The sequence below is a fragment of the Triticum urartu genome, chromosome 1, assembly GCF_003073215.2.
Source record: "Triticum urartu cultivar G1812 chromosome 1, Tu2.1, whole genome shotgun sequence".
In the NCBI taxonomy this organism is placed as follows: Eukaryota; Viridiplantae; Streptophyta; class Magnoliopsida; order Poales; family Poaceae; genus Triticum; species Triticum urartu.
Genome location: NC_053022.1, coordinates 41,454,819 through 41,467,514, shown reverse-complemented (window position 1 = coordinate 41,467,514; position 12,696 = coordinate 41,454,819). Strand labels below are relative to the sequence as shown.

The 12,696-nt window shown below is 46.2% G+C and overlaps 1 protein-coding gene across 1 annotated transcript in view; it reads right to left on the bottom strand.

Moving 5' to 3' along the window:
• Positions 1-7,875: 7,875 nt before the first annotated feature.
• The window catches only part of LOC125532676 (E3 ubiquitin-protein ligase UPL4-like), a 9,397-nt gene continuing 4,576 nt past the window's right edge, over positions 7,876-12,696 (bottom strand). Inside the window, exon 9 of the mRNA XM_048696642.1 lies at positions 7,876-7,903. Coding sequence (XP_048552599.1) covers positions 7,876-7,903 — 28 coding nt within the window. The remainder of the gene's footprint in view (positions 7,904-12,696) is intronic.

The window sequence follows — 12,696 nt, the reverse complement described above, 5'->3', positions numbered from 1 at the left end:
GAGATAATGGCATTTGTAAATCAGATGTAAAAGGGGGCATCAATCTTTGTTGTGCGTTTGAACATGCTATATATATTCATACGCATGTCTAACTTTTTTTTGCAAGCAAGGAGATTATATCTGGAACCATGCATGAACTGAGGTAAGTTGCATATTTTTTAATATATACTCGTGTACAATGTATATTCAAATGTACCCCCTCCATTCCAAAATAGTCGTAGCTTTAGGATTTTCAAGAGTAAGGATTTGTGAAGTTTGACAAATCCTGAAAGTTCAATTCAAGAAAACCGAAAACATTAATGCTTCTGCTCCCAAATATTGAACGAAGCGCCAAATAGGCCTCTAGTCACCCAAAACCACGCGAGACTAATGTTTGGTGGTAGGAAATTATTGTCCTGACTCTCGCTCAAGTAGCCTATCGGCCCGATGTCCAAAGGTATAAACGGGGTAGGTTTGTAACTTCACCAAGACGCTAGTCTACACCGCCTCCGAGAAGCATTCATACGCCGTGGGCGCCCAAACACCCATGCGCTTGGCCGAAATCTATCCCGCCCACATTTGGGACACCTGAGATTACTGTCCTACCCCCAACCCGCAATATGTCCGAAATTTTAGATGGGGCAAAGTTTGTAACTTTCCCCAAATTCCAAACAAGCGCGTCCCAAACCGAAACATTGTTCCCCCTTAGTTCCCCGCCTCCCTCTGATACGTCTACAACGTATCTATAATTTTTTATTGTTCCATGCTATTATATATTCTGTTTTGGATCTTTAATGGGATTATTTATACACTTTTATATTATTTTTTGGACTAACCTATTAACCGGAGGCCCAGCCCAAATTGCTATTTTTTGCCTATTTCAGTGTTTCGCAGAAAAAGAATATCAAATGGAGTCCAAACGGAATGAAACCTTCGGGAGCGTGATTTTTGGAACAAACGTGATCTAGATGACTTGGAGTGGACATCAAGCAATCAACAAGGAGGCCACAAGACAGGGGGCGCGCCTACCCCCCTTGGGCGTGCCCCCCACCCTCGTGGGCCCCTCGTGGCTCCACCGACCTACTTCTTCCTCCTATATATACCTACGTACCCTGAAAACATCAAGGAGCACCACGAAAACCTAATTCCACCACCGCAACCTTCTGTACCCGTGAGATCCCATCTTGGGGCCTTTTCCGGTGCTCCGCCGAAGGGGGCATTGATCACGGAGGGCTTCTACATCAACACAATAGCCTCTCCAATGATGTGTGAGTAGTTTACCTCAGACCTTCGGCTCCACATTTATTAGCTAGATGGCTTCTTCTCTCTCTTTGGTTCTCAATTCAAAGTTCTCCTCGATTCTCTTGGAGATCTATTCGATGTAATCTTCTTTTGCGGTGTTTTTGTCGAGATCCGATAAATTGTGGGTTTATGACCAAGATTATCTATGAACAATATTTGAATCTTCTCTGAATTCTTTTATGTATGATTGGTTATCTTTGCAAGTCTCTTTGAATTTTCAGTTTGGTTTGGCCTACTAGATTGATCTTTCTTGCAATGGGAGAAGTGCTTAGCTTTGGGTTCAATCTTGCAGTGCTTGATCCCAGTGACAGTAGGGGAAACGACACGTATTGTATTGTTCCCATCGAGGATAAAAAGATGGGGTTTATATCATATTGTATGAGTTTATCCCTCTACATCACGTCATCTTGCTTAAAGCGTTACTCCGTTCTTATGAACTTAATACTCTAGATGCATGCTGGATAGCGGTCGATGTGTGGAGTAATAGTAGTAGATGCAGGCAGGAGTCGGTCTACTTGTCACGGACGTGATGCCTATATACATGATCATACCTAGATATTCTCATAACTATGCTCAATTCTATCAATTGCTTGACAGTAATTTGTTCACCCACCATAATACATATGCTATCTTGAGAGAAGCCATTAGTGAAACCTATGGGCCCTGGGTCTAACTTCCATCATATTAATCTCCCGTCAACTAGCTATTTCTGGCACTGTTTATTTTGCAATCTTTACTTTCAATCTACATCATAAAAATACCAAAAATATTTATCTTATTATTATTATCTCTATCAGATATCACTCTTGCAAGTGGCCGTGAAGGGATTGACAACCCCTTTATCGCGTTGGTTGCGAGGTTCTTATTTGTTTGTGTAGGTACGAGGTGACTCGCGTGTGGTCTCCTTCTGGATTGATACCTTGGTTCTCAAAAACTAAGGGAAATACTTACGCTGCTTTGCTGCATCACCCTTTCCTCTTCAAGGGAAAACCAAGGCTTGCTCAAGAGGTAGCACCCTCTGTTTCCCCATTCATACTCTGTGGGTATCAAAACGCCCTCTCGACCAGCCGCGAAACCCCAGCCTCATCCGTCCTCCACCCCGTAGCGCCCAATCCACCGCTGCCCTCCTCCATCACGCTGGAGCCGGTACCCCGATGTCATCATCCAACGCAACCGCAACCGCAACCGCAACACCCTCAAGGACTTAGCAGCTGAAGCTGAGGTAGAGCTACCTCCACGATGCCGACGTGCGCCAGACCAGAACCACTCCGACCACGCCGTCCTACGCCTCACTGTTGCCGCTCCACTGTCGCAACCGTCCACCGCACCGGAGTTGTTCCCGCTACGCCGTCGTTCACCGCCTCGGATATAGTTCCCCGCCGCCGACAGACGGCCACCGCACCACACTCAATAACTAGGCCATGGTTTCGTCCAAGGCTCCACCATCCTCCACAACTTCTCGTTTCCAGCAAACCACAAGAAGATCGTTGGAAAAACAGAAGGAGGACACAACACTACCAGCAGAAAGAGGTACTCATCTTCCCTTATTCATGCAAACTCTTATGTCTCTGCTCACACTATATTCATCCCATGAAAGAAACTAGTTGAGTGCTTCTTACTGCATCTTCTTCGTGATACTAAATGCACAAGGTTTCCTCCCTTTACTATTTCACCTTTGCTAGAGGTCAGTAGCCCGCCTGGATTTCAATTCAGGGTCATTCGAACCGCAATTCAAAGAAGCAGACCCGCTTAGGCGCACGGAGCACCTAGTCCGCCTGTTCGCCGAGGAAGCGACGTGTCGGTGTCTATCATAGGGGTGTGGGGCGCAGGAGCTGCTTGCGCCCGATCTGGAGGTCGGCGGGGCTTGAATGGATGGCCGAGGGCGGTGCCAAGCACGACGGTGCGGTGAGGTCGAGGGGAGGGCGCAGGCAAGGGACTGGGCTGGTGGTCGCTGGCATTTCGAGGAAGATCGTCAACACTGACTGGCTGGAGGTAGATGAAGGCGATCTGCCTGTTCTTTGTACATCGGACGATGCAGAAAAAATGGACTGGCCTATTTGTTTTCTGTCGACTGTTATTTTCATAGAATCCTGTAGTAATTTAGTGTGCCATGCATGTTGTAGAGCTATCATATGTCTCATGTCATTTATTTCTCACCGACCTGCTATCTGCCACCTTTACACTTTACTAATTGTGCACACACTTCACCCATACTCACACTATTGTTTTTTATGCATGGGTATTTCAGACTCTGACGTGGTGTTGATGAATGCAAAAAAGAAAAGACAGAAGTCGCACCAGTGTAATTCAAAGATAAGCACTAAGCGTTTCAGCGCTCTAAAGGGTGCAGTGTCAGCAGTTGGACACAGTAAACGTAGCTCTGCAGTTCATGATCTCAATTGCCACACACAACCATCCCAGGTGCTTGCTTTAACTTCGCGCTGTCAAATGTGGTTGCATGTTTCATATGGTGTCTAGCTTGTATTGCTTCCAATTTGGTTAAATTGCATCTGCTTACTTTACACATTATACCTTTGAAAATGGCATGCCTTCCTGTTTTTGAAACATACTACATATGTCTATTAACCATGTTCGTACATCAAACTAATGCTCTTTTGTATCCGTCGTGAATCACTTATGATGAGACAGTCACCCCAATGGGTTACTGTGAGACGCCATACTCGTTTAAAGAGTGTCGTGTCATCCTCCCCACATGATTCTCAAGAAACAGCAAGGCTAAATGAAGATAGTCAACATAGCTCTCTAGTTGATGACCGCAATTCCCCCACACCACCATCACAGGTGCTTGCTCTAACTTCGCAGTGTCATATGTGGTTGCATGTTGCATACGGTGTCTAGCTTGTAATGCTTCTAATTGGGATAAATCGCATCTGCTTAGTTTACACATTATACCTGTGAATATGACATGCCTTCCTATTTCTGGTACACACTACATCTAGGTGTTAACCTTGTTCTTACATGAAACTACCTCTCTTCTATATCCTGCATCAATCACTTACGATGAGTCACCTTTATTCGTTGCATATTGCATATTATTTCTAGCCTGTTTCCATGTATTGCTTCTAATTTGGTCAAATACATTTGTTAGGGCACCCTTTTAATTTGGCAGAGTGATATTGGTTTCATCTTTCATATGGTTTCTAGCTTGCATTGATTCTAACAAGTTCAAGCACCTTGTGCTTAGTTTACACTTTATACATCACACATGTCAATATGTCACGCCGTCCTATTTTTCATACATATTCCATCCTCCTATCATGTCGCTGCCTTACATGAAAGTAGTGTTTGTCAGTATCATGCATCAATGAGTTCTGAAGAGCAAATTTTATTCCTTTTTCTTGTGGATTTGACTTGACACGGCAAAATCAAGAAAGAGGAAGGAAAAGAGTAAGGAAGGCGATGATGGTGGTCCTCTGCAGCAACGTAAATGGAGCATCTGTACCGATTCTCCTTGTACTGATAGTGCATTACAAGGTCCAAGTGTCAGTGTCAAAACCGGCGGATCTCGGGTAGGGGGTCCTGAACTGTGCGTCTAAATTCGAGGGTAACAGGAGACAGGGGACACAATGTTTTACCCAGGTTTGGGCCCTCTCTATGGAGGTAATACCCTATGTCCTGCTTGATTAATCTTGATGAATATGAGTATTACAAGAGTTGATCTACCACGAGATCGTAATGGCTAAACCCTAGAGGTCTAGCTTGTATGGCTATGATAATGAGTCTCCTCCTCTGGACTAAGTCCTCCGGTTTATATAGACACCGGGAGGATCTAGGGTTACACAAGGTCGGTTACAAAGAAAGGAATCTACATATTTAGTCGCCAAGATTGCCTTCCATGCCAAGGAGAGTCCCATCCGGACACGGGTGCAGTCTCCGATCTTCATATCTTCACAGCCCACCAGTTCGGCCCATGGCTAATAGGCCGGACGCCCGAGGACCCCTTAGTCCAGGACTCCCTCAGTAGCCCCCGAATCAGGCTTCAATGACAAGATGTTCAGCGCGCAGATTGTCTTCGGCATTGCAAGGCGGGTTCCTCCTCTGACGACTTCCAAGTAACGTATTCGGTTTTTAATTCAAGGCCGCGCCCCTCCACTTCTGTGCATCGATGACTTCAGCTGCCACGTGTCGGGCAAATGCAAACGGTCAGGGTATTCTTTGCAAATAACACCCTGGCCATACAAGAAATAGCGTCTATTTAAAGAGAATGGGTCTCAGATCCGTTCGGCACCATACGGAGAAAATCCTCAGAGATTGCCAGGAAAGACCATTCCAACATGGCCAGCATTCCCAGCTCCTCCTCCCGTTCCAACCCAGAGAAAGGTGAGTGGGAGAGGTGCTCCGTGTCCCACAGTCGATTGGCGAAGTTGCAAACGCAGGGATTTCTCTTCCTTGCGGATATGGTCCTTGTTCGAGCAGGGTTGGCTTCCTTCAACGGCAAAACCCAGGCAGAGGATTTCCCCAATCCTTCCATGGGGGAACGAGTGTGCTTCGTCCCCTATCTGCTGAGGGGCGTGGGATTTCCAATTCACCCATTCCTCTGAGGACTTCTGGAGTATTATGGCCTCCAGCTACACAATTTTACCCCAGCCTCCATCTTGCATATCGTGGGCTATGTCGCTTTATGCGAATCATTCCTGGGTTGTGAGGCCCATTTTGATCTGTGGAGAAGGTTGTTTTGTCTTGTCCCGTGCAACCACGAGGGATCAATATTTGAAGTGGGCGGGGCTGAAATATGGTGCATTGCTGAGACCGGATACCTATCCGGCACACCGAAGAAAGCTTCCTAAGAGTGGACCTCTGAATGGTTCTATATTGACGACGTGGCACTTCCAGACCCAATCCGGATGGGCCTCCCCAAATTTTCAAGTGCTCCGTTGAAGAAACACCATAGTTGGCATCCTCGGAGCCTCGAGGAAGAGGATAGCGCAGAGATCAGTCTGCTGCTGGGCAAGATTAAGATGCTCGCCCAGTCCGGATTGTCAATAGTCGAGGTAATGGCGGTCTCCATAACACGGGGGGTCCAACCACTCCAATATAGAGGGATACCCATGTGGCATTACAATGGGGAAGACGACGCCTCCCGCTATGGTTGGAAGGGCCCGAAGACTCCCGCCGCTCTGGCCAAAATATTGGCCGAACTGTATAAAGGGGAGCAGGAGGAGTTCACCCATCTCCAAAATCGAGATGGGTTTTCCATGTACAATTCTCCTAGCTGGGTAAGCTCTAACTCCACTATTCCACCCCTCTCCCTGAATTATTTTTGAAGGGCGATATCTTATTCATTCATGACAGGAATGGTGAAAGGTTGTCGAGGGGATCCATGACCCTGCCCCTCAGCCGGAGAATCACAATCGGGATCTTGACCCCGGATATGAGGAAGATCCAGACATATTCGTGGAGCTCAAAGATGGAGTTTTCTATTAGACGAGTTATGACGGCACAGATGTACCCATCATTGCCGATTACCCTGGCCTCCTTCCTATTTTGCACGCAAGTAATCAGGAGACACTTTGTCCGAGAGGGTTTTCTCATTCTTCCTCACTCACCACACCATCCTGTGCTCAGAAGGGGAGGCATTTGGCGCGTCGTGCTGCCCCGAGGGCATTTCTAGAGAGAGAGGCTCCCGCGTCGGGCAGGCCTTCAAAGAGGAAGGCAAACAGAGATACGGTCGGGCCTTCCTTGAAGAGGTATGGGTTTGCAACTATGCTCTTGTTAGCAGTCGCGTCCAACTGTGACTTATATATTCATTTTGTATCAGGCAAAAGGTTCGACGGACTGTATCTAGAGACCCGACCAGTCGTACTCCTAATCACCAGGATTCGGTCCCAGCCAAAGAGACGTGGCCCGATATGGGAGCGGCGCCGGACTGTCCTTCTGTCAAGGGTTCAAAAAATATCTCCGTCACCAATTTGGAAGTGAAGAGCACCATGAATCACCGGCGCCGGAGGGCCGTTTTATGAAATCCCCGCTTCCCAAAAGAGGCGTTCGGTTCCTTCAGCTCGGCTGATGCATACATCCGAGGTGCCCGAGATGGGCTTCACCGAGCCGCACCGAGCAACATTTGAAAGATGTGCAGGTAAGTTTATCTTGTCCAAATTTGATAACCATGTGCCCGTAGCCCCCAAGACTTGAAGCAGTTAGGACAAATGTTTTAAGGATCATTGTATAACCAGGTTCTTACGGAGAAGAACTACCTGCTAGCCCAAGAGCTGGAGCAGTGCCGGACACAGCTAACTGCTGCTACCACGGAACTAGAAAAGTTCAAGAAGGCGTCCTCTGGTAATATTTCCCTCCATCGAGAAACAAAAAATTATACGCCAGCTGTATTGCAACTGCTGCTTGTCTCATAACAGGGTCATCGGACCAACTGGGAGAGGAACTGAAGGCCGCTCAAACAAGCGAAAAAAGAGGCAAAGAGACAACATTTCGCAGGCGAGTGCGTTCTGACTCGAGTCAGAGAGGCGAAAAACAAACTCCAAGATTCAAACACCAAACTGGCCGAAGAACTGAAAGATGTGCGAGAGGAGCTAGCCGACTCCGTGAAGGAGAAAAAAAAGCTGTGAGGCGGCATATTCAGTATGTGGTCGAATTTACCTTATAACTGTTTGGGGGTACAGTTAGCTGATATAGCTGTGATTGCAGTATGTTGACGGGCCGTCCCGAAGAGGAGGTGTCCGGATCATCAAGTGATCTTCTGCAAGGGATGTCGTAGTTATACGAGCAAGCTCGGCAGGCAATGCGGAGTGTAGCCAAGGCCTTATGGCCATCCGCCTCCCCTCCAGGGAGTATGGAGAATCTTGTAGAGCTGTTCAAGGGAGCGCGGCGGCGTATCCGACTATGGAAGATATCGGCCTGCCGAGAGGGTGCGCGAGAGGCCTGGGCCATGCTAAAAACGTGGTATACCAAGCTTGATCTGTATCACATGTCCCGGGTCGGACTGTTGGGGAACATAGCAGAAATTCAAAATTTTCTACGCATCACCAAGATCAATCTATGGAGTAATCTAGTAACGAGGGGAAGGAGAGTGCATCTACATACCCTTGTAGATTGCTAAGTGGAAGCGTTCAAGTGAACAGGGTTGATGGAGTCGTACTCGTCGTGATCCAAATCACCGATGATCCTAGTGTCGAACGGACGGCACCTCCATGTTCAACACACGTACAACCTGGTGACGTCTCCTACGCCTTGATCCAGCAAGGGGAGAAGGAGAGGTTGGGGAAGACTCCATCCAGCAGTAGCACAACGGCGTGGTGGTGGTGGAGGAGCGCGGGACTCCAGCAGGGCTTCGCCAAGTACTACAAGAGACAAGGAGGAAGAGAGGTAGGGCTGCCCAAGAGGGAGAGGATCTCATGTGTCTTGCAGCCTCCAATACCTCAAGTATATATAGGGGAAGGGGAGGGGCTGCGCCCCCACCTAGGGTTCCCTCCCTAGGGGTGGCGGCAGCCCCCAGATCCCATCTGGGTGGTGGCCACAAGGGGGAGAGGGGAAGGCGCACCTGGGGTGGGCCTTAGGGCCATCTGCCCTAGGGTTTGCCCCCTTCCCCTCTTGGAGGCGCATTGGGCCTTGGTGGGAGGTGCCCCAGCCCACCTAGGGGCTGGTCCCTTCCCACTATTGGCCCATGTAGGCCTCCGGGGCTGGTGGCCCCACCTGGTGGAGCCCCGGACCCCTCCGGTGGTCCCGGTACACTACCGGTGATGCCCGGAACACTTCCGATGGCCAAAACCATACTTCCTATATATCAATCTTTACCTCAGGACCATTGCGGAACTCCTCGTGATGTCCAGGATCTCATCCGGGACTCCGAACAACATTCGGTAACCGCGTATATACTTTCCCTATAACCCTAGCGTCATCGAACCTTAAGTGTGTAGACCCTACGGGTTTGGAAGTCATGCAGACATGGCCGAGACAACTCTCTGGTCAATAACCAACAGCGGGATCTGGATACCCATGTTGGTTCCCACATGCTCCACGATGATCTCATCGGATGAACCACGATGTCAAGGACTTAATCAATCCCGTATACAATTCCCTTTGTCTAGCGGTACGATACTTGCCCGAGATTCGATCGTCGGTATCCCGATACCTGGTTCAATCTCGTTACCGGCAAGTCTCTTTTACTCATTCCGTAACACATCATCCCGTGATCAACTCCTTGATCACATTGTGCACATTATGATGATGCCCTACCGAGTGGGCCAGAGATACCTCTCCGTTTACACGGAGTGACAAATCCCAGTCTTGATTCATGCCAACCCAACAGACACTTTCGGAGATACCTGTAGTGTACCTTTATAGCCACCCAGTTACGTTGTGACATTTGGCACACCCAAAGCACTCCTACGGTATCCGGGAGTTGCACAATCTCATGGTCTAAGGAAATGATACTTGACATTAGAAAAACTTTAGCATACGAACTACATGATCTTGTGCTAGGCTTAGGATTGGGTCTTGTCCATCACATCATTCTCCTAATGATGTGATCCCGTTATCAACAACATCCAATGTCCATGGTCAGGAAACCGTAACCATCTATTGATCAACGAGCTAGTCAACTAGAGGCTTACTAGGGACATGGTGTTGTCTATGTATCCACACATGTATCTGAGTTTCCTATCAATACAATTCTAGCATGGATAATAAACGATTATCATGAAGAAGGAAATATAATAATAACCAATTTATTATTTCCTCTAGGGCAATTTCCAACAGTCTCCCACTTGCACTAGAGTCAATAATCCAGTTCACATCGATATGTGATTAACACTCAAGGTAACATCCCCATGTGACTAACACCCAAAGAGTTCTGGGTTTGATCATGTTATGCATGTGAGAGAGGTTTCAGTCAACGGGTCTGCAGCATTCAGATCCGTATGTACTTCGCAAATTTCTATGTCATCTTGTAGATGCAATTACTATGCTACATTTGGAGCCATTTCAAATAACTGTTCTACTTGGAGCTTTTCTAAATTGTTGCTCCATTATATGTATCCGGTATCTCTACTCAGAGCTATCCGGATAGGTGTTAAGCTTGCATCGATGTAACTCTTTACGTCGAACTCTTTATCACCTCCATAACCGAGAAACATATCCTTATTCCTCTAAGGATAATTTAGACCGCTATCTGGTGATCTACTCCTAGATCACCTTTGTACCCTCTTTCCAAATATGTGGCAAGGCACACATCAGGTGTGGTACTCAGCATGGCATACCGTATGGAGCCTATGACAAAAGCATAGGGGACGACCTTCATCCATCCTCTTTCTTCAGCCGTGGTCGAGCTTTAAGTCTTAACTTCATACCTTACAACTCAGGCAAGAACTCCTTGTTTGACTGATCCATCTTGAACACCTTCAAGATCATGTCAAGGTATGTGCTCATTTGAAAGTACCATTAAGCGTTTTGATCTATCCTTATAGATCTTGATGCTCAATGTTCAAGTAGCTTAATCCAGGCTTTCCATTAAATAACCCTATATGCTTTCCAAAAATTCTACGTCATTTCTGATCAACAATATGTCAACAACATATATTCATCAGAAATTCTATAGTGCTCCCACTTACTTCTTTGGAAATACAAGTTTCTCATAAACTTTGTATACACCCAAAATCTTTGATCATCTCATCAAAGCATACATTCCAACTCCGAGATGCTTACTCCAGTCCTTAGAAGGATTGCTGGAGCTTTGCATACTTGTTAGCATCTTTCAGGATTGACAAAACCTTCTGGTTGTATCACATACAACCTTTCCTCAAGAAAATCATCGAGGAAACAAGGTTTTGACATCCTATCTGCAAGATTTCATAAATAATGCAGTAATGGCTAATATAATTCCAACAGACTCTCAGCATCGCTACGAGTGAGAAAGTCTCATCGTAGTCAACTCCTTGAACTTGTCGGAAAACATCTTAACGACAAGTCGAGCTTTCTTAATGGTCATACTTACCATCATTGTCCGTCTTCCTTTTAAAAACCATATGTACCTAACAGCCTTACGACCATCAAGTAGTTCTTCCAAAGTCTACACTTTGTTTTCATATATGGATCCTCTCTCGGATTATATGGCCTCGAGCCATTTTGGAATCCAGGCCCACCATCGCTTCTCCATAGCTCGTAGGTTCATTGTTGTCTAGCAACATGACTTCCAAGACAGGATTACGTACCACTCTGAAGTAGTACGCATCCTTGTCATCCCACGATGTTTGGTAGTGACTTGATCTGAAGTTTCATGATCACTATCATAAGCTTCCACTTCAATTGGTGAAGGTGCCATAGGAACAACTCCCTGTGCCCTGCCACACACTAGTTGAAGATACGGTTCAATAACCTCATCAAGTCTCCACCATCCTCCCACTCAATTCTTTCGAGAGAAACTTTTCCTCGGGAAAGGACCCGATTCTAGAAACAATCCCTTATTGCTTTCGGATCTGAGACAGGAGGTATACCCAACTGTTTTGGGTGTCCTATGAAGATGCATTTATCCGCTTTGGGTTCGAGCTTATCAGCCTGAAACTTTTTCACATAAGCGTTGCAGCCCCAAACTTTAAGAAATGACAGCTTAGGTTTCTCTAAACCATAGTTCATACGGTGTCATCTCATCGGAATTACGTGGTGCCCTATTTAAAGTGAATGTGGTTGTCTCTAATGCCTAACCCATAAACTATCGTGGTAATTCGATAAGAGACATCATGGTATGCATCATATCCAATAGGGTGCAGTTATGATGTTCGGACACACCATCATACTATGGTGTTTCTGGCTGTATTAGTTGTGAAGAAATTTCCACAATGTCTTAATTCTGTGCCAAACTCGTAATTCAGATATTCATCTCCATGATCATATCATAGACATTTTATCCTCTTGTCACGACGATCTCTCACCTTCACCCTGAAATTACTTGAACCTTTCAATAATTCAGACTCGTGATTCATCAAGTAAATATACTCAACATCTACTCAAATCATTTGTGAAGTAAGAACATGACGATATCCACTACATGCCTCAGCACTCATTGGACTGCACACATCAAAATGTATTACTTCCAACAAGTTGCTTTCTAGTTCCATTTTACTGAAAACGAGGCTTTCAGTCATCTTGCCCATGTGGTATGATTTGCATGTCTCAAGTGATTCAAAATTAAGTGAGTCCAAACGGTCCATTTGCATGGAGTTTCTTCATGCATACACACCAATAGACATGGTTTGCATGTCTCAAACTTTTCAAAACGAGTGAGCCCAAAGATCCATCAACATGGAGCTTCTTCATGCGTTTTATACCGATATGACTTACGTGGAAGTGCCACAAGTAGGTGGTACTATCATTACTATCTTATATCTTTTGGCATGAACATGTGTATCACTACGATCGAGATTCAGTAAACCATTCATTTTAGGT